This window comes from Amphibalanus amphitrite, unplaced genomic scaffold (genome assembly GCF_019059575.1).
Source record: "Amphibalanus amphitrite isolate SeventyFive unplaced genomic scaffold, NRLGWU_Aamphi_draft 000031F_arrow, whole genome shotgun sequence".
Classification (NCBI taxonomy): Eukaryota; Metazoa; Arthropoda; class Thecostraca; order Balanomorpha; family Balanidae; genus Amphibalanus; species Amphibalanus amphitrite.
Window position 1 is genome coordinate 1,060,304 of NW_024881527.1, and position 18,392 is coordinate 1,078,695.

Below are 18,392 nucleotides of genomic sequence, written 5' to 3' on the forward strand. Positions count from 1 at the left end.
ATGACTGGTATCTGTTCTTGATGTGGGACCGACTGCCACCGCCGGTCGCGGAAGGGCATCGCTCATCGGCCATCGACGTCCACCAGCTTCGCGTGGGTCACTGTTCGGGCTGCCACCAATATACCGAATCGGATGGAACCCTGTCGGCGAATGCCGGCGGTGCCCCGACATCGACTGCGCGGCGGCCAGTGCATCGCGTGCCGGGAGGAGGCTGGCACCCCCGATCGGTCATTGGTCACAAACCGTGTCCCAGCTCATGACTGCATCCAGCGCAGCTCTGTGAGATGTTCTGCTGCAGTCTGCCGCGTGTGTTGAAAGAAGAATGAACATGAGAAAACCTCAAAACTTTATGCCTATTAGTATTTGACCAGTATTAGAATAAGTTTGGATTTTGAGAATTTGTGTCCCTGTGCTTGTGCCTGTGTGGAAAGGCATGCTTTACGGTGTACCATCTCAATTTGTGCGGCTGCTGACAGGCCACCTGGGTGCCAACGTATGTGCGAATCCGCGAATACGTTGTATTTCGTCAGTCGGTATCGTTCTGAAAATATTGACTGCAATAGGCTATATAGCGTATGACGGTTCAGCCCAGCAGTAATAACTGACCATTGATTGGGCGAATTTTGTGTGGTGGTTCGCTAATACATAACCTAAAGAGTGTTTTGCCGGAATCGTTTAGTAGCAGAACTGACCGGAATATAAGTAGAATGCAACGGTTTGAATCGTTAATTTGTTGAAACGATTGTTCTCTGAGACCACTGTGTAACTTTTGACCTGAGAATCACCAGTTATAACAACGGTGGAAGCAGTAGGCACTATAGAGTGTAGGCAACACTATATAGTTGGCACACTTACGCAAGCACACAACTTACGCAGTGGACATCTGCGTCATGCATTTTAAGGTTTACTGGGAAGAGTGAGAAATTAGTCAGAATATAACTGACTAAGGAAAATAGGCGATATTTCCAATTGAGCTGGGGCGGAGAGGGGGAGGGGACGTATGGTCAGCTATGCCAATAATTCATTCTCGTTATGCAGCTGTGTAAAAGGGCGTCCGTTTTTTTGGGGTGAGACCTTCCCCATTGGCCATTTCCAAGCTAAATCGTGGTGGAGAGTCTGGAGACCTCAGCCTCGGTAGTCGGTACCCTGCGCGCTGCGCCACCTTGCGAAACATAAAGCAGCAGTCCTGACATCTGCAGGCGCTACTTTTCATGAAAACGCGGATGTGTTCGCGCTTATGCGAAGAAAATTCTTCCGAGTATGGTTGATAATGAGATTAATTGTTGTCATTTATTTATTAATTCATTAGCAAAAGTACCCTAATAAATCGGTAAAGTAGCTTAAACTGTATCGTATTTCCTTGAGAAAAAAGGACGAACTCATCCTAAGACATCCAGATTATTGGATGCGTTCGTCAGTTGTAAGTAGTTCAAGTTTTTGGAAAAATTTGCTTGTGGAAAATCATAATATTTCAAAGATATACCTATTTTCGAATGATTTATGCATTTATCTGCATTGAAAACTGATTGTAAAGCAAAAGTGCAAAAGATTATTGTCAATTTATTTTCTCAAATCACGATTTACGAACGCACAAAACTCCAGCTTTTAATTTAGTGCGTGTGCGAATTGCGGTCAAGAAAAAAGAATTTAACTGTCTATATTCCTCTTAAAACAATGAAGGATGAATGAGGAAAACGCTGTTTTGAACAATCGTATATTAATTTTTTCTCAATTAAGCAAAAGTACAAAATTTTCAACTATTATTACATTTGCTCTCACAAAACCCATCACTTTTAAGCATGACGTCATGTCAGCCAAATTTACTAGCGCCATCTCTGGAGAGCATCTTTCGAAACCTCCAGACGATAGAGAGAGCCAACATGTTGATGTTTACCAATTTCCTGAGTTCATGCGCAATGTTTGTACTATTCGCGGCAGAAGCGTAACAAAACTTTGTGCCACCGATTTGGCAGCTAGGAAAAAAACTTTGCCCGATAAAAAAACAATCATATGACGTAATCGATCCAAAAGCTTTAAATTGGAATTTTTAAACAATTAGCCAACTATGGGCCGAATGTTTGCCAATTTCGTGTAAAGGGGCCCATAATCTATGTCTTGCAACACAAGAACAGTATATCAAAGCAATTTTTTGAAGGTGGGACAGTCCCTTTAACGACGTTCTAACAGGTCCCGATTTTCGCGACTCTTGGGTCATTGACCTGCCCTGGAAGGTCAACCAATGACCTAGGACCTTAAAATTGGGTATCATCGGTTTCCTCTCGTCTACTTGCAATTCCATCCTTGAAAGTCTGCCAGTGCTTGCTTATATAGATCACCATCGATCTGGAATGATCATCTTATCGGCTTCCTCTCGTCTACTTGCAATTCCATCCCTGATAGTCTGCTAGTGCTTATATAGATCACCATCGATCTGGAATGATCATCTTTTCATTTTTGCCACCTGAGTAGAAAGAGCAAGTACGTTCCTGGTAGTTGGTACTGCATGACCTTACCTACGTCAGGGAGCCTGTCTAGTCTCTACGCTTCGATATGCTATGCACTGCCAGCGTCCGGGTCATCTGAAATAATGCACTTGATTACATGGTTCGAGCCATCCTGTTGGCAATCGAAGACATCCACGCCTTAAGAAAGCATGTTCAGTTATATAACAATCCCTTTCAGCCATCTGCATGCCGTATCTGGCATAAAAATCGACTTCAAAAGTTACTCACGTAACATGGACCGTCTACGGGGACCGGGAACTTCTGACCACTTGCAGGTGGCGCCACTGCGCCCCCATGCGGGAACAACTGCGGCGCGGCAGTCGCCCGTCTAGGTTACTATATAGGTCACTTACCGGGGTTACATGAGCGATCCGTTCCAAATACGCACTACGCTAATGCGCATCAGCTCCCCACAAACGGATCTACGGCACCGGTTACATGAGACTAATTCGTTTTATCTACGTCAAACGGATCTTGTTTGGCTCACCCGGGCTGACTCCTCGACGGCCGGTAATTCGCATCACAAACGGAATAGGATTAGCGTACAGTCATGGCGCAGTTGCGGCATTTACCGGGACGACTGAGCTAAATTTTAAATACTTATATCATTTGATAGGCTCAAAAACATTTAAAATTAACATGAAATCAAAAGATGAAAACAAAGTTTTCTTGTTTTAAGTCAGTGGGCACTGATTCGCCATGCAGCGACAGCAGGGTGGTCAGAAAAAATTATCTATCAAAATATTTCATTCATTTTATTTCACATGCAAAGACTAAACCAAAATACCAACATTTTTTTTTGCTATTTTCTACGAAGCAGCCAGTAAAAAAAAAATGCTTAGTATTTTGCATTTTGACGCTTCCAGTCAGCAAAGAATAGTTCTTGTGAAATACGGCCCGAATCGTGTGCCTCGGACGTTTCGGTTACATAAGCGATCCGTTCCAAATACGCACTACGATAATTCGCATAAGCTCCCCAAGAACGCATTCAGTGCACCGACTACACGAGCAAATTCGTATCAGTGACGTCAAACGGATTTAGTTTGGCTCTCGGCCCGATGCGCATTACAAACGGAATAGCATACAAATGTGGCGCAGTTCCGTAGCAATAGAGGTGACTAAATTAAAAATTTATTATCTTATGTCTTTTTTGCATTAAATCTGCTCAAAACATTCTCAATTAACTTAACAAAAAAAAGTTGAACATAAAATTGTCTTGCTTTGACTCATTGGGCAATTGCCTCTCTTGATCCGTCTGTAGTGCTGTCAGAAAAATGTTTCAACTGAAATTATGATGATATTTACTATTTGGTTTTCACTATATTTATTGTTGAAAACTTGACAAAATACCAACATATTTTTTTAAATATTATTTCAAAAGAAGAAAATGAAAAAATACCTATTATTTTGCATTTTAATGTTTCTTTTTGCGAAGAAATAGTTCCTGTAATACGTATCTTGGTCCTATTCGCTTCTAAGCCTCTTTCCCAGCGGATTTTGTTCGGACCGCCGATTCGTATTAGCAGGTGGATACATGAGTCGGTAGTACGCTCCTGATTCGCATTAGCGGTGAATCCGATCGTGATACGTATTTGCTTTGCTCATGTAACCGCGGATCGGATCGCCGATTCGTACTAGCAGGTGGCTACATGAGTCGGTAATGCGTTCCTAATTCGAATTAGCGGCTAAATACGTATTTACTGTGCTCATGTAACCCCGATAAATGAAAGCTGGCTGCAGACAGCTGATTATTTTCTTATTTATTTGATTATTTTGATGACGTTAGAAAAATAAGGAACTGATTCTAGGATTATTTGTTTTGAGGAATGAGGTTACTACAGAGAATATCATATCTTCAATTTCAAAATTGTGTAGTTGTATCGTCATTGCATTGAACAAAATAATTATATATTATATTACGTCATTTTATAAAAGAGTTTGCGTGGCAGAATTATTTATTTACCGTCCGAAATAACAAACAATTATTTATTTACGGTACAGAATAACAACCAGATTGCTTATTTTATGCCGTGGCAAGATTTACGACAAACTGAGGGAACAAAAGGTCTCAATCAAAACCAATTACCTATGGAAAAACCACGACAGTGAACATCTTATACGTTTACGCAGTGTTTCGTTGATCATAAGCAATGGCCTACATGCTGATCAGTGATCGGTGTCATCGTGACGTATACCTAACACCACTATAGGTATAGGTACTAGTCTGTACAGGTAGTGCACAAGAGGGAGTTGCCTCCGAGTTCCATTTGCAATGCACAACCGAAACAACCGTGGAAAACACACGCAAGCTACACATATCTTACATTTATTCCATTGACGGGTGAAAACAAATGTGACAAATGTCAGTGTCTACATAACATACCTATTTACACCCTATTTATAGTAGACAAAGCACATGCCACGCGGTGACTGGTGAGACGGACAGCTATGGAGCAGCGGTAAGGGCGCAAACCCATCGGAAACAGTTATGGAGCACGAACGTGCACGTACAGGTGTATATAACTAGGGTGAATGAGAGCAGCTGACAGACATGGAGCATATTTGTACAATAGTGCAACGTGAAATATAAATGTACGACGCCATCCTGTGTTCGTAATTCTCCCGAGACCGCGGTGGTCATCTCAATATCATCACAACTGATCAATGATCACCTTTCCATTACACATCGAGAAGTATTCTGCTCAGTAGACACGGAGCAATAACGGCTGCTCGGGCATACAGTAGCATACACAGTGACAGAATACGACATCGCCCGGGTCACTGGCGATCAGGGTTGGCAGAGGGTGGCAAAAACTGGTTTTTGCCAGTGGTTTTAACCGGTTTAAACCGGCTGGCAGAAACCATGGTGGCAAAAACTGGCAGAAACTGGCAAAAACTCAAGTGGCCAAAAAGGCGTTGCTTGCCTAAAAAGCAATCGGTTGAAATGTACAAAGTCATGTCTGTCATTGGGACCCAGTAAGCATTGTCTCGCTAGTTTACCGCTGCTTAAAATGTCTGTCGGTAGTCAATAGATGTCCACCAGGAAGTGCACTTTCATGCATCGCTGTTGGTGTGCTTCTGCACATGAGCATATCCAGGAGTCGTTTCCGACCAGACCTCGAGAATGGCTGGGTCGATTGCGCTCAAATTGGGACACCGTTAGGGACTGATTAGTAGGGTGTCGTGCATAGTCGGTCGGGGTCCATTTTGCACGTGCGCACGTGCGGGGTGACGCTTCCAGATTGGGAGAACGGCTACGTCGACTAAGCACAAATTTGGCACTGACACTGTTAGGAACCGGTTCGTAGGGTCCGGTGCACAAGTCAGTGGCAGATGCCCTTTCCCACTTCTTCAATACTCGCCGCCCGCCGGCGCACTTTCTCATTTGTCTCACCAAAAAGGCGCCTTATTGGTTAATTATAGAGGACTCACGGAACTATTTAACACTAAAATGGTGAAGATACCACTTCTGTTTGAAAGCATATTGTATTGACTGAATCCTACTTAAAACGTGTCCTGCTCAAACGCATGTAGAGGCATAGCGTTTTGACTGTTTTAGTTTTTGCCAGTTTTTGCCACTTTATGCCGGTTAAAACCGGTTTAAACCGGCAAATGGCAAAAACTAGTTTTTGCCGGCAAAAATGCCAACCCTGCTGGCGATTCGCAATACCAGTGACCTCAGCTGACCCTCTGTGACCTCAGCTGACCCTCTGTGACCTCAGCTGGTCAGCAGTGACCTCAGCTGACCCACGGTGACCTCTGACCTTAGCTGACACAGGTCAGACCGCCTCCGGCGCCGGTGAGGCCGTCACAAAGAGTCTCTGTGTCGCCTCTATGCCGAACGAGGCGATTATGACATTGAGTAGCGTGATGATAAACACCATGATGACGGTGACGTCGTTGATGATGTCTGCCGCCATTTGGGTGGGGGATTCGTCGTTGATGTCTAGTGCGCCCAGCACCATCAGAAGGACTCCCACCAGGATCTGAAACAGACCACGGAACGGGCTCGGGTCAGGTCAGGTCGGAGGGCCCAGCGAGTTCGGGTCGGTGCTCAAGAGTTAGAGGGAACGCAAGAGTGTAGAGGGTGCATTCAGGCGTGAGAAACCCGTTGAAAAGTGTCAAATTGGCAGACATCATCAAACGACCACTCCGTATCCGACAGGATTAGCCAATTTCAATGCAACTAATGTGTTCGCACGTGTTCGAATCGAAACGGCGTTACACCGTTAAAACTACCTAACCAATTACCACAATAGCCATTCTGAACTTTATATCACAATACCATCACTATTCAAAGTACACTGTACGGGTGCGAATTTTCGTATCACTACCCATATGTGTGCCACATCTTCACATCCCGTGCCTCGTGCTCCAAATACAAATGCTCATATGCTACATAAAAGCAGAATTAGGCCAAATATTTCACGTCTCGAAACAGGAAATTACACGCACAGCATATCGAGTAAAGGGGGACCAACCCAGTGTCAGGAGTTAGGAAGAACTATTATACGCGCGATTGTCAAGTAAATAACTACGTCACTGCTAGTCGCTATACACACACGGCACACTACATTACGACCCGATATCGGGCTTCTGATTCTGAACAATGAAAAATAACTACTGTAAGATACAGCGGACATCGCGCTACGTCAGAGTGGAAGGTAGTCCGTAGTCGCCTGTGGCACTAAAGATGCGCTCAAGACGCTGTGCGGGGTCTACATTTTTGCTCAATAAGTACACCTATCACTGTATCCACTATCCAGCTATTCCATTTTCTACACATCGATGGCTAAGAGAAGAAGCATTTTCTACGCTTAGGTATGTTCTGCCTGCAATAGCAGTTTCGCTACCACATCTACTTCGCCCTTCTCCCGCAGCTTTCGAATTGTCTCAGTCCTCGCTCGCAGGAAGTATCTTATCCTCTGACTTTTGAGACCTGTCGGCTGGTAGTACCGCGGGGACCCCACAGTAGCACTGGCCAGCCGCCAAGCCGCGGGCGGCGCCTCTCTCCACCACCGGACGACCCGAGCAGCGCCTCTCTCCACCACCGGCGGACCCGGGCAGCCAGCCCCTCCCTCACGGGTCGGCCACGACGCGCCTGGTCGGCTGCACGTCCAGCCCGAACCCGGTACGGATGGCGTCCACACAGACGGTGAACAGCGCCAGCGCCAGCGTCAGGTGGTTCAGGTACTCGCGGGCCAGCAGACGCGTGCGCGTCGTGTCGCGAGCGTCCAGTCGGCTCAGCACCACGTTGGTGATGGCCTGGAGACACTGTACGGTCGGTGGCGGTTAGTGCGGAGCTTCAGAGGATGACCGAGTCGTACACTTTGGTAATGGTATACCGTGTTGACACTTATAAACGATTGGTTGATATCGACTATACTCGTAGGATAAATGTGGGCTGACCGTTGATAGTCGGGATTAGGTACCCGGCGATACACAGACAGGCTACAGTTCTAAGAGCTATCTAACCCAATCATCCCATTAACACGACAGCAAGTAGTGGGATGACTTGTTTTATTTCCAAATGCAGTGCATGTGAACATGTAAATAATTAAGAGCAATGCACAAGGATATCCACCGACGCGCGACTACCAAGTACCATGCAGCCATGCCATTAAGGACAAGGCAAGCGTGCTAGGATGATATGGATGACGAGATATTCTGGATGAGACACCCTGTGGTCTGTTCCTTAGTGATTCGTCCGATTATGAATCGTCTGACCTTCCAGACATCATAGTCGGGGTTCTGTTTAGCCGCAAAATTAGGTCATTTGTACACCTTTATTTCGTTATACACGTATGTCACCAGTGGTGTAACTCACTTGTAAGTATAACGCCATTCTCGACAGAATAACTTTACATAATACAAATGAAGCACCCATTCAGAGTTGAAACGCCACATCACTTCACGGGCACTCGAGCACAGGCTGGCCTAGCTCTCAGTTTACAGCGACCCCTGGCGGAGCCGCGCTCAGAACAGTCCCTTTGGGAACGGTGCCCACCGGACGCACGTCAAACGCCGAGATCAGCACATTGGTGGTGGTGATAACGAACACGAACGCCAGCGTGGTGTAGTTGATGCCGTTCGCCGAGCGCGCGTAGTCCTCGCGGTCCATTCGACAGTCACGCAGCAGGTTCAGGCTCAACGACAGCACACCAATCAGCACCTGCAACGGACACGGCACGCCGTTAGGTGGCAGCGCAGTCGCAGGGCGCTGCTGTCGTGAGCCTAAACCGCTGCGTGACTGCGAGCGCCGAGCTGAAAGGTGAAACCTAGCGCCTCCGATCGACCGGAGGTAGCTGTACTACCCGTGAATAATTTTGAAATGAAAACGTCCGAGAATTTGAAGTGCGGTATGCGTTTGACCTTCTTTCGCTCCACATAACTGTGGAGGCCTTGAGCTCTGCGCGACCTGCGCCAGGTAGGCTGCGGTAATGATCAATTCTGACGACTCGGCGCTACGACCGCGGCGGCCGAAAGAAAAACAACGTCCGGTCGATTGTTCACGGCACGATTATTCCACGGCACGGACCACACCAAAACAAACCTGCGCTCTCCGTGCTACTTCAGCGCTCTGGATTCGACTCTCGTTCACAATAACTAATGCGCAGAGCGAGCCAGAAGTCTGATTCAGTGAAAAGGAAGTCTGATTTGGTGAAAAGTATTCATTCACACGGTCCACCTTGCGGCACAGTTTTTTTTTTTTTGTCCCGGCATGTGCGGTTGTCGCCTGGCCCGGAGGCCTTTTCCGAGCATTATCGTCGGCAGTGGGCCGAAGTAGACGGGCGCTGCGGAGCGTATCGAGTGGCCCGCTCGCACACCGTACCGGTGAAACCACCAAGGGCACACGCAAATGGAGGACAGGCGCCCAGAACGGATACGGTGTGTGGTGGGGAGATTGTGCTCGTGCGAGACTAGAGGCATTCAGGTGTAGCGGGCTAGCATGCCAAAATAGGGACCAAGCGCGACTGTATCTTACAAAATTTATGCAGAGTTGACAACCCGATTCCAGGACCCGAATCCGAACCCGAACCACACGGCACACGCATCCATGCACGCTCGCTACCATGTAGCTTCCCTAGCTGCCAGGCCCATCAGTGCACAGGATCCAATGCGCCGTCCAAGCCTTCCCCGAAACCAGCAACGCCTCTACGCAGTAGTGCACAATGCTCCAGACAAGCTTCTTCACCTCCGACGTCCCGAGTTCTCACCTGCAGTATAATGCTGAGACTGATGAGTGTGACCATCAGCGTATAGAACTCGTGCTCCTCGCCGACCTGTAGGACGTAGCGCAGCTGGGACGCGTTGGCAGTCAGTAGCGCCACGTCCAGCATCCCCTGAGCGATCGTCTTCTTGGTGGCATACCGGTTGGGGTCGAGGGTCTTCCGCTGTGGAATACACGAGGACGGGACGGTCAGATATTGGTAGAAATATCAGAAGTCAGTCTAACCAATAACTGCGCATCAATAGACAACGTTGGGTGGCCAGGGTTAGGGATAGAACGGGACACATGGCTAAGTGTAGTAATTCTGCGCTTGGGTCACAGGGCCTCGCCAGATACAGGCAAGCACCAGATGTTGCTTGCTGTTTGCACATGCCATCGCTCTGTTGTCCTGATTGCAGAAAATTTGCTGAAAACGCATATATAAAGAAACATCCACCAACAGGAGCCATAATGCTAGGACTCAGCTCCACTCAGTACACGGCTCACTAACACAGCGAGCTTGCAGCTCTTCTCCGGGTTAGGACCGATTCTCAGCAGTAGGAAAGGACCGGGCTCTCAGACCGGACCGCAGGCAGACAACTGTCCCGGCAGGTCGACTACTTGGCTCAACAAGCTTCAAATTATAATTTTCGCATCGTTTGTTTCTTAGATGGGCCGTTCTCTAAGACGTCATTTCCTCGCTGAATGACTGCGTTTGGACGTCGCTCCCGGGACCGCACCGGGTGGCGCTGAACATCTGGATGTCAGCACGTAATATGATGAACAAAACACTGGCCACCTGGCCATTAGAGCTCGAAAGCTGCCGGTCGTGGGCAGTCTCTGAGAACTATGTCACTGAAATGTGGACCATCTGTTCACAGGTCCGGATATACATATGGATGCCAAAAGCTTGGTTAAGCATAACTTCAGTCGTGGCACATACGAGCACAGGCATTGTTACTTTTTCCAGGTGAAGAATTGCGACAATCCTCTAGCCAAAGAAATACATCCTTAAAGTTATGTGCCGGAGTCCGGACAGCGAGTGGAAGACAAACGACGGATACCCAAAATCACGAAACAATGAGTGCGTTGCAGCCCCTCTGTACAGCCTGGCCATTCAGATCTCAGACCCACAGTTCGCTTGGCCGTTATACGGTATGACCACACGCACGGCAACAGGGTGTCTCTTCCCTAACCTCACTGCTCACAAAGTGCCAGCATTCACCGGCTCGGGGAACTCTGCGCTCCCCAACCCGGCCTCCCCGGCGGTCCCTATCCTGGCCTCTCTGCGGTCCCCACCCTGGCCTCTCGGTGCCCACCTGCCCCAGAGCTCACTCACCGGCTCGGGGAACTCTGCGCTCCCCACCCTGGCCTCCCGGCGGTCCCCACCCTGGTCTCTCTGCTGTCCCCACCCTGACCTCTCGGTGCCAAGCCTCCCCCAGAGCTCACTCACCGGCTCGGGAACTCTTTACTCTGCCTTCCCCAACCCTGGCCTCTCGGTGCCCGGCCTCCCCCAGCATCCACTCACCGGCTCGGGGAACTCTGCGCTCCCCAACCCGGCCTCCCGGCGGTCCCCATCCTGATCTCTCTGCGGCCCAGCCTCCCCCAGCACCCACTCACCGGCTCGGGGAACTCTGCGCTCCCCACCCTGACCTCTCTGCCCTCCCCACCCTGACCTCTCTGCGCTCCCCACCCTGACCTCTCTGCGGCCAAACCTCTCTCAGAGCTCACTCACCGGCTCGGGGAACTCGGCGGTCCCCACTCTCGCCGATGCCATGACCGGAGCCGGAGCCGGAACCGTGTCGTCCACGGAGCCGGCGGCACGCAGCGGCGGCAGCCGCGGCTGGTCCGGAGAGCCGGAGCTCGGCGTGGTGACCGCGCGGGGCTCCACAAACACCGGGGGAGGCACCCGCGTCCAAATGGTCACCGACCGTCGCCGACGGGCGGGGCAGATCTACCGCAGGCCCCCGGGAGGCACACAGAGGATATATCACGCCGGGTGGGGACCCGCGCGGAGTCACGCCGTCTCAGACAGTGGTAGTGTTGGTAGCGACAATAAACGACGAGTGACCGGCGACGGCACCGACGGCCGCTCAGGCACGCGACGGCTCATTGGTCTCCGTGGCCGGCGTCCGGTGACGTCATCAATCAATGGTGACGTCATACACCTGCCCGCCAGGTGGGCAGGGGGGGAGGGGGCGATGGTAATGTGCGTGGTCGATACACTACCTCGTTTAACGACCGGACCTCATCAATGGGCCAACGAACTCTCCACTCCATAGGTGAGCACAACTCGCTGCCAATCATTTCAAAATTGGAGAAAATGTAAATAAATCGAACTCATTTGAAGCATCACAACACGGCTGTAGATCGTCTAATTCTTGGCGACCAGCCGTGACTGGCGCCATCGGTGCCATGGAGTCCAAGGACGGTCTATCGAGCCGGGGGTCGGGCCCGCCGACTGACATGGGCACGGTTCGCCGAATGCTCCCACAACAGCGGCAGCGCCCCAAACAGAGGCGGGTCTATGGGGCCGGCCGTGGGACCCGAGCGCACGGCGGGCAATGGCCGGGTGCTCACGGAATCGGGGTACGCCAGCACCATGGAAACGTACTGCACGCACTGATGTGCATATTTGTATGTCGTCAGTGATTTCGGCCTATGGGAACTCGTAAAAACCAAACAATGAGCACAGATTGTAAGAATTTCTCGTCTGGTGACCCGAACCGCCGCACTGCGTCCGCCAAATAAATGTCCCATCATGGTAAAAGCCCTTGGTTGATTTGGTCTGTCAATGAACGGTGCCATAAATGTGCAATATAAGTTCAACAGCACTGACAGATAATGGCTTAGAATGCGATGCGCGTAAATAAATGCTGCAAAGTGTCAGCAAGTACGAGTACTATAAGATGACACGCTGTGCTTTATATGCCAGTTTGGAGCTGTGCCATGTGCGAATCCATGTGGTATGCATAGTTGATGGGTATTACACATAGCTTGCATACACAAGGGCAGGGCATAGACCAAGAATCGTCTTGCAGGTAATGATATGCATACCTACATGCCTGAAAAATGCACAAAAGTAAGGTAAAATAACCGCCCGCTGACGGTAGACCGTTTGCAGCTTGGAACCTTTTCATACGTGACATGAACATTCAACGCATTACGCAGGTATGCATGTGCAATAACTAGTGATGTCAATTTCAGAAAACATGTGTCCAATGTCCGTCCATTGTCCAATGCTGGCGTCGACTGTCCGTCCAAAAATGTCCAAGCCAGCCATTTGTCCAAAGATGTCCGACATCTACGCAATAGTTTACACTCAACACCGTTATTTAATTTGCTGTTAATGTATCGTTACCAGCTCAAAAGTGTTAATTATATCGAAAGCTTGGCTTTTTAATAGCCAATCAATGTTAAACACGATTACTTTATAAAAAATGTTGAGGTGTAGCAAGCGATTGTCCAAAGTTGTCCAAAGCCTGCTGTCATTGTCCAACCGAATTCCGAATTGGACATTGGACAAAATCGGAATTCCGAAGATTCAAGTTCCGATTGACACCACTAGCAATAACCGTCTGTGTGTATTTGTCGTCGGGACACGGTGCAGGTTGAAGGGTCTGACTTGAAGGTCTCTGACATTAGGGGCATTAGATCGATGACGAGGTGCAAAGGTCATTAGGTACGAGCACCACAAACGGTACAGACGTTACCGTCCTGGAGACAGCAGTCGATCTATACAACAAATACCGACCACGACAGTTCTTCGAAACTCACGAACAGGTACTACTTCACAAGCAAGGTGACTGAAGCTCAGCTAGCCTTTATACTATAGCGCTTAAACATATTTTGTAAGCCTTCCGAGTTAAGAAGAACTCCATGATTCGGCTCGAAGCATTGTGGTGAGTGAGGTCAGAGGTGGGTCGTGTCTGGGTCGTGTCCGGCCTTCTATACGGGCAAAGTTATGTCTTCCGTTCTGTTTCTCCGCCAACTCTTGATTTCCGATAGACAAGAAAAGGAAGAATAAAAACGCATTTAGTCAGGACCGACTAATCGGCGGAAACGACAGGATGGCCAAATCCTTTGCCGTTGTCAAGTTGCCGGACAAGGCCATCGAAATACAAAACCTCAAAACTACACTTGTACCTGACCCAGGGCGTGGGATACCGAGTCACGGTCCACGGATAGCCAGAGCGCTAATTCGCTGAACGTTGAAATGGCATTTTATGTAGCCCGGTGAACCTTGAGATAGAGGAAATAGGCTTCATTAGGTGGCATGGGAAGAAAAAGAGGACAGTAATCGGTCAAGCTCGGGTGTGGACGGACACTTGATCAATATCGGGTACCAAAACAGGCGACAATAATTTAAGATCAGCCACATAATAGGACATAACACGTGAACGAACACACGTATCCACACACAAACACTGGAACACGTATCCAGTGTTTGTCCAGTGACTTTTCAATGAATAGCATAAGAACTGCGGGTTACCCCGTCCGGTACTCACCACTACTGGTTCGGCGTCCTCCAGCTCCCGTCTGGCACCAGCGCTGGTGCCGTTAGTGCCACCGCTCTCCTGGTGCAACCCATTGGTGACAAAGCCTATCTCCGCGCGGCTCGTTGCCTCCTTTGCCATGTTCAGTTGTCCGGACGGTGACGGTGACAGCACCCGGTACCCCTCCGAGTCTTGTCCGAGACGGGAGATGGGAAACTGACCCGGGCGGTCTCTCCACAGGCCGGCCCAGACCACAGGGAAGCGAGCCGGCGGCTCCGGCTCGGGCGGAGCTGAGGGACGCAGCTGCTCCTGAGCGGTCCACACGAGCGCCGAGTAGCGCCGTCTGCCCGATAGCTCACCGCCGTAGCTCATGCACGGCGAGCACTGCCGATGCGGAACAGTCGGGGATCACGAGGCCGCAACGTATTCTGATGTGCTCAAACGACTGCGGTCACAGCTCAGACAGCCTTCGGCCCAGATTTTCCGCCTCGAAACTCAAGAAGCTCGCTGCGTATCGTGCCTGAGGTGAGCTGGGATCTCTTCCTCTCAGCTAGGCTGCCAGCTCCGTATGTGCCTTGAATGGCCTCACCGTCTCAGCTTCCTCCGTCTGCGCAGCGTGCCTCAGCCGGTCCCAGAGCGCCGTGCTGCCTCAGCGGCTCACTGAGAGCCCCCGCCGTCCACCCGGCGCCCGCTGACCGAGCTGACTGGCGAGCGGCGACGACTGCTCGTGAACTGAGTCGCCGGCTCCGCTCCGGCCGCGGCGGGAAGCGCCCGTGTCGGTCCGCCGCCCGTACCGCGGCTATTAGCGCCGGCTGGCTGACGGGGCCGCCCGTCAGCCGAGTGGAACCTCACGGTCACGAACGGGCTGAGTATAGAGAGACAGTGTAGACCACGCCCGGTGTCGGGCAGCACGGCAGAGTACGAGGGCGGGTTGTGGTAATGAAGGGGCGTGTGTGTGCTCTCAGCCAGAACTCCATCTGAAAATGTAGGAATGAATCAGGTTAAATGATAGGCGAGGAAAGATCAGCTGGGGCAGCTCAGACACGAAGGCAAAGACGAGTCTACTTAGCTTCATCTTCTCTCGAACAGTGCAGAGAACACGCGATATTTGGTGCAAAACGAATACTCATAGCCATTATTACACCTTCCTGACGATAGGTCACTGCCGTTCACATGCGATACAATAGCTATTGCGTAACAGCGGACACAGCAGCACCAGGGGCACTTACCTTTCCATCTCGATTGTGTGGACCGTGAACGCACCTTGTTGCACGCACGAGCTGTCTTTAGACAAACATCGGAACTAAAAAACAACGCAGTCGTGCAAATGGCACTGCATTCGTTTCGCAGTTTGCATTCGTTCACAATTATTTCGCAATGCCACGCCTTTCGGGCGTCACCCAGGCTGCAAAATTTATGAACTGAATGCTTGAAATCAAGTATCCGTCGGGAACAATTAGGCGACAGCATTTCAATGTCACATGATAGGGCAGTTAGGTACGTCACAACGTGTAACACTACGGATTCCAAATGCAATAATAATTTGTGTTGATTGTCACATCGATTGCAATACAACCAGTAGAGCGCTCGATTTACAAATTAATGGTGGCTTACACGAGCTGTGCAAATGCTCCTCCGACACTTGTAAGTCCAATGTGAAACAATATAAGCCAGTGAAACATGGAACATGACAAGGGTTTATACACGGTTTATTAGCCACCCTCATGACCAACACGTGCCGACAAAAATGAGCGCCAAGGGGCCAGGGGGCATGAAATCACAGTCGCCCTGTCCTTCCCTCTCACTGGTTTTGTAAACGCCGGAAGCGTTTATGGTCTCCATTTGGTTTTGGTTTATATTCTCCTGTCCTTTCCTGTCCCATTGTGAGCCCATCGGCCCGTCTTGTTGAGCGAGCTGTAGGAAACGGAGAGCCAGTAGAGGGCTCTGCTGTCTGGTTGCAGCCAGAGGTAGGGGGCAGCACGGAGCACGGGTTGAGACGCTGATTGGTACTTTGGTACTTGCAGGGCACTAAAGAGTTGGTACTTGTGTAATGTGGAATGTGAATGTGGAATTGCGTCGTGTCGAATGGTTAGCCAAATACTCATGTTAAAATGCGTTAAATTTATGATTCGCGTGATATCTCATGTGATGCATAGGAGCCTTTTGCATTCAGAGAAAGACCTATTATAATGGACACGGTACTTAGTGTGGTACTGGAAATAGTGCTGGTACTCATACGCCAACACGTCAGATTTGGTAACCGCCCATTTCATGCCGCATTTTGGTTCTTGGAAAGCGTTTGAAGTATAAGAAGGCGATAGCGTTCAGGCGTGAAGAATATGTCTGCAGGTGGATAATGTTGGTGAGTGTTATCGTCTCTAGCGATAAAGAGACGCTTAATTGTTATCAATATTAGTATTCATTGCGCTGCATTGTTACAAACTGGATCTGAGAAATGCGCCGATTTGTGGACATGCCTAAGAGCTGGACTTTTTGCACGCGTTCCCCGCCAGGGGGCGCCACTGAGGAAGCACCCTCTGACGTCACGATAAAACTGCGCGCACTGTGCGCACGGTTCTGTAAGCAAGTAATATAGTGGTGGTTTCATGGTGGAAATTGGAATAAGTATTTTGACGTTGTAAAATACCGAATGTAACGGAAGTTAGCCCACATTCAGCCCACATTCGGCCCGCGTATTTACAAATTGCAACCGAGCTCCGCCGTGGGGTAAGGTGGGCAGGGGTTTTCGCACTACGGCTGCGGTTGAACTACCGCATATTTACGTCTGGACAACGAGTTGCGGGGAAAAGTGCTGATTGTGTTGCAGTTTTAGGAGCCGGTGATTGGGCTGGATTTTTGGGTTACTTTTTCGTTCCGATTCAAGTATTTCATAGTGTTTGGCTTTTTAATATTTTAGTTCTTTCAGATAAATATTACTTGCCTTACAACTTTTGTAAAAACGTTTCATTTTTTTTATAAGCCGACGTTCAGAGTCCTAAAAATACATCAGCACTACAATCATTGTAAACAAACAAATGGAGCACACAACTTGGCTCTGTTCCAAGGCCATTTTTTAGTTTATCTGGTGGTTTTCTTGCTCTTGTACGTCGTTTTGTTGGATGTTTTGAATCCCTTAAGATTGAATTATATCATATTTAAGAAGCATGTTGACTGAAAACAATCTGAAGTATCGAGGCTGACAGAGGTCCTGACTCAGACTGAGCAATATCAATATCAAGTTGAACAAGTTATGAAATTTTGGTTGATAAACCCAAGTTGATCGGGCTCATATATCAGCAAGAAAAAGTAAAATTAAAAGAGCTTATTGTCCAAAAACAAGCTATAATATTGTAGACCTTGGAGCAATACTGAAGAGCACGCTGAGCAGGATCATGCCAGAAAATGTTGACTGATGAGCGCATATTGATGTATTGGTATGAATATTGAATGATAACTTACAACAGCAAGATAAATTAGTGCTAACTTTCAAGTTAAAATCTAGAATGAATGGACTTGGGCAGTTTTACTATGCTTAGATGCTATGCAGATTGTAATGTGCATCAGGTACTCAGTGTCTGGCAAATGAAACATGCGATCATTCCATTGCTACTGGAGGAGAAAGCTTGGATCACTAAATCCACTTTATGTTGATTTTGATGTTAATCATCATCACTGTATTTCTTTAAAAAAGGATTGTAGTAAAATTGGCAATGTGACAATCCATGCAACGATGTGATCATATTATGTGTTCATAGTCATTCGTGATAGTCATTATTGGTCCAATATACAATGGCAAAGCTCTCAGTCTCAGCGTTTCTTCCTGTGGATGGCCAGCAGTGACTCAGAGCTTAGAAGTATTAGTTTTCTTCACAGGGCTGGGATAAAAAGTACTGAGCGTAATCTTCCACCAAGGAACTCTACTTTGACATGGTATGAGATGTAGCCTGTAGGCACAAGTAGGTAGGTGCTCAGTTCCTATAGTCAGTAGTTGTGTATGTTTAGTCGGGTTAGCTTAGATCAGATTGTTAGTTTTTTTAATTTGCCAAATGTCCATAAAAATGTGACCTGAGCAATGAGCATACCTGAACCTGACTAACCTGACAGCTGACCTAACCTCAATCATCACACATATTTGCAGCCTACCCAAGACCTGCATGGCAGTAGCACCCAGTTATAGGTAGG

At 48.7% G+C, this 18,392-nt stretch overlaps 2 protein-coding genes and 1 long non-coding RNA gene across 7 annotated transcripts in view; 2 read left to right on the plus strand and 1 right to left on the minus strand.

Annotated features, from left to right (window-relative positions):
- Nucleotides 1-6,182: 6,182 nt before the first annotated feature.
- On the minus strand, nucleotides 6,183-14,582 carry LOC122367757 (ninjurin-1-like). Of its 4 annotated transcripts, none has more exons than XM_043341143.1 (3): nucleotides 14,223-14,582; nucleotides 9,722-9,898; nucleotides 6,183-6,490 (listed from the first exon to the last, which is right to left on the minus strand). In XM_043341143.1, the coding sequence occupies exons 1-3, from the start codon at nucleotides 14,580-14,582 to the stop codon at nucleotides 6,284-6,286; spliced, it is 744 nt and encodes a 247-aa protein (XP_043197078.1). In that variant the 3' UTR covers nucleotides 6,183-6,283. The 4 variants fall into 4 exon arrangements, with proteins under 4 accessions (XP_043197078.1, XP_043197087.1, XP_043197070.1 ...); XM_043341152.1 differs by having other exon boundaries at nucleotides 6,353-7,778; XM_043341135.1 differs by lacking the exon at nucleotides 6,183-6,490 and adding an exon at nucleotides 7,944-8,676.
- On the plus strand, nucleotides 11,917-15,798 carry LOC122367771. Its single transcript, XR_006254116.1, has 2 exons — nucleotides 11,917-11,996; nucleotides 14,451-15,798. It is a non-coding gene; the product is annotated as an uncharacterized LOC122367771 (long non-coding RNA).
- A 239-nt stretch (nucleotides 15,799-16,037) lies between these two features.
- LOC122367743 overlaps nucleotides 16,038-18,392 on the plus strand; it is a 29,048-nt gene continuing 26,693 nt past the window's right edge. For both annotated transcript variants that reach the window (XR_006254113.1, XM_043341104.1), the window contains exon 1: nucleotides 16,038-16,572. The gene's annotated coding sequence lies outside the window, so the exon portion shown is untranslated. The remainder of the gene's footprint in view (nucleotides 16,573-18,392) is intronic.

Coding starts and splice junctions, on each gene's coding strand:
- LOC122367757 (XM_043341135.1), bottom strand. CDS start 14,582: ATGAGCTACGGCGGTGAGCTATCGGGCAGACGGCGCTACTCGGCGCTC. Junction 9,899..14,222: donor AGGACGCCGAACCAGTAGTG/GTGAGTACCGGA, acceptor TGTATTCCACAG/CGGAAGACCCTCGACCCCAA. Junction 8,677..9,721: donor GTCTCAGCATTATACTGCAG/GTGAGAACTCGG, acceptor TGTCCGTTGCAG/GTGCTGATTGGTGTGCTGTC.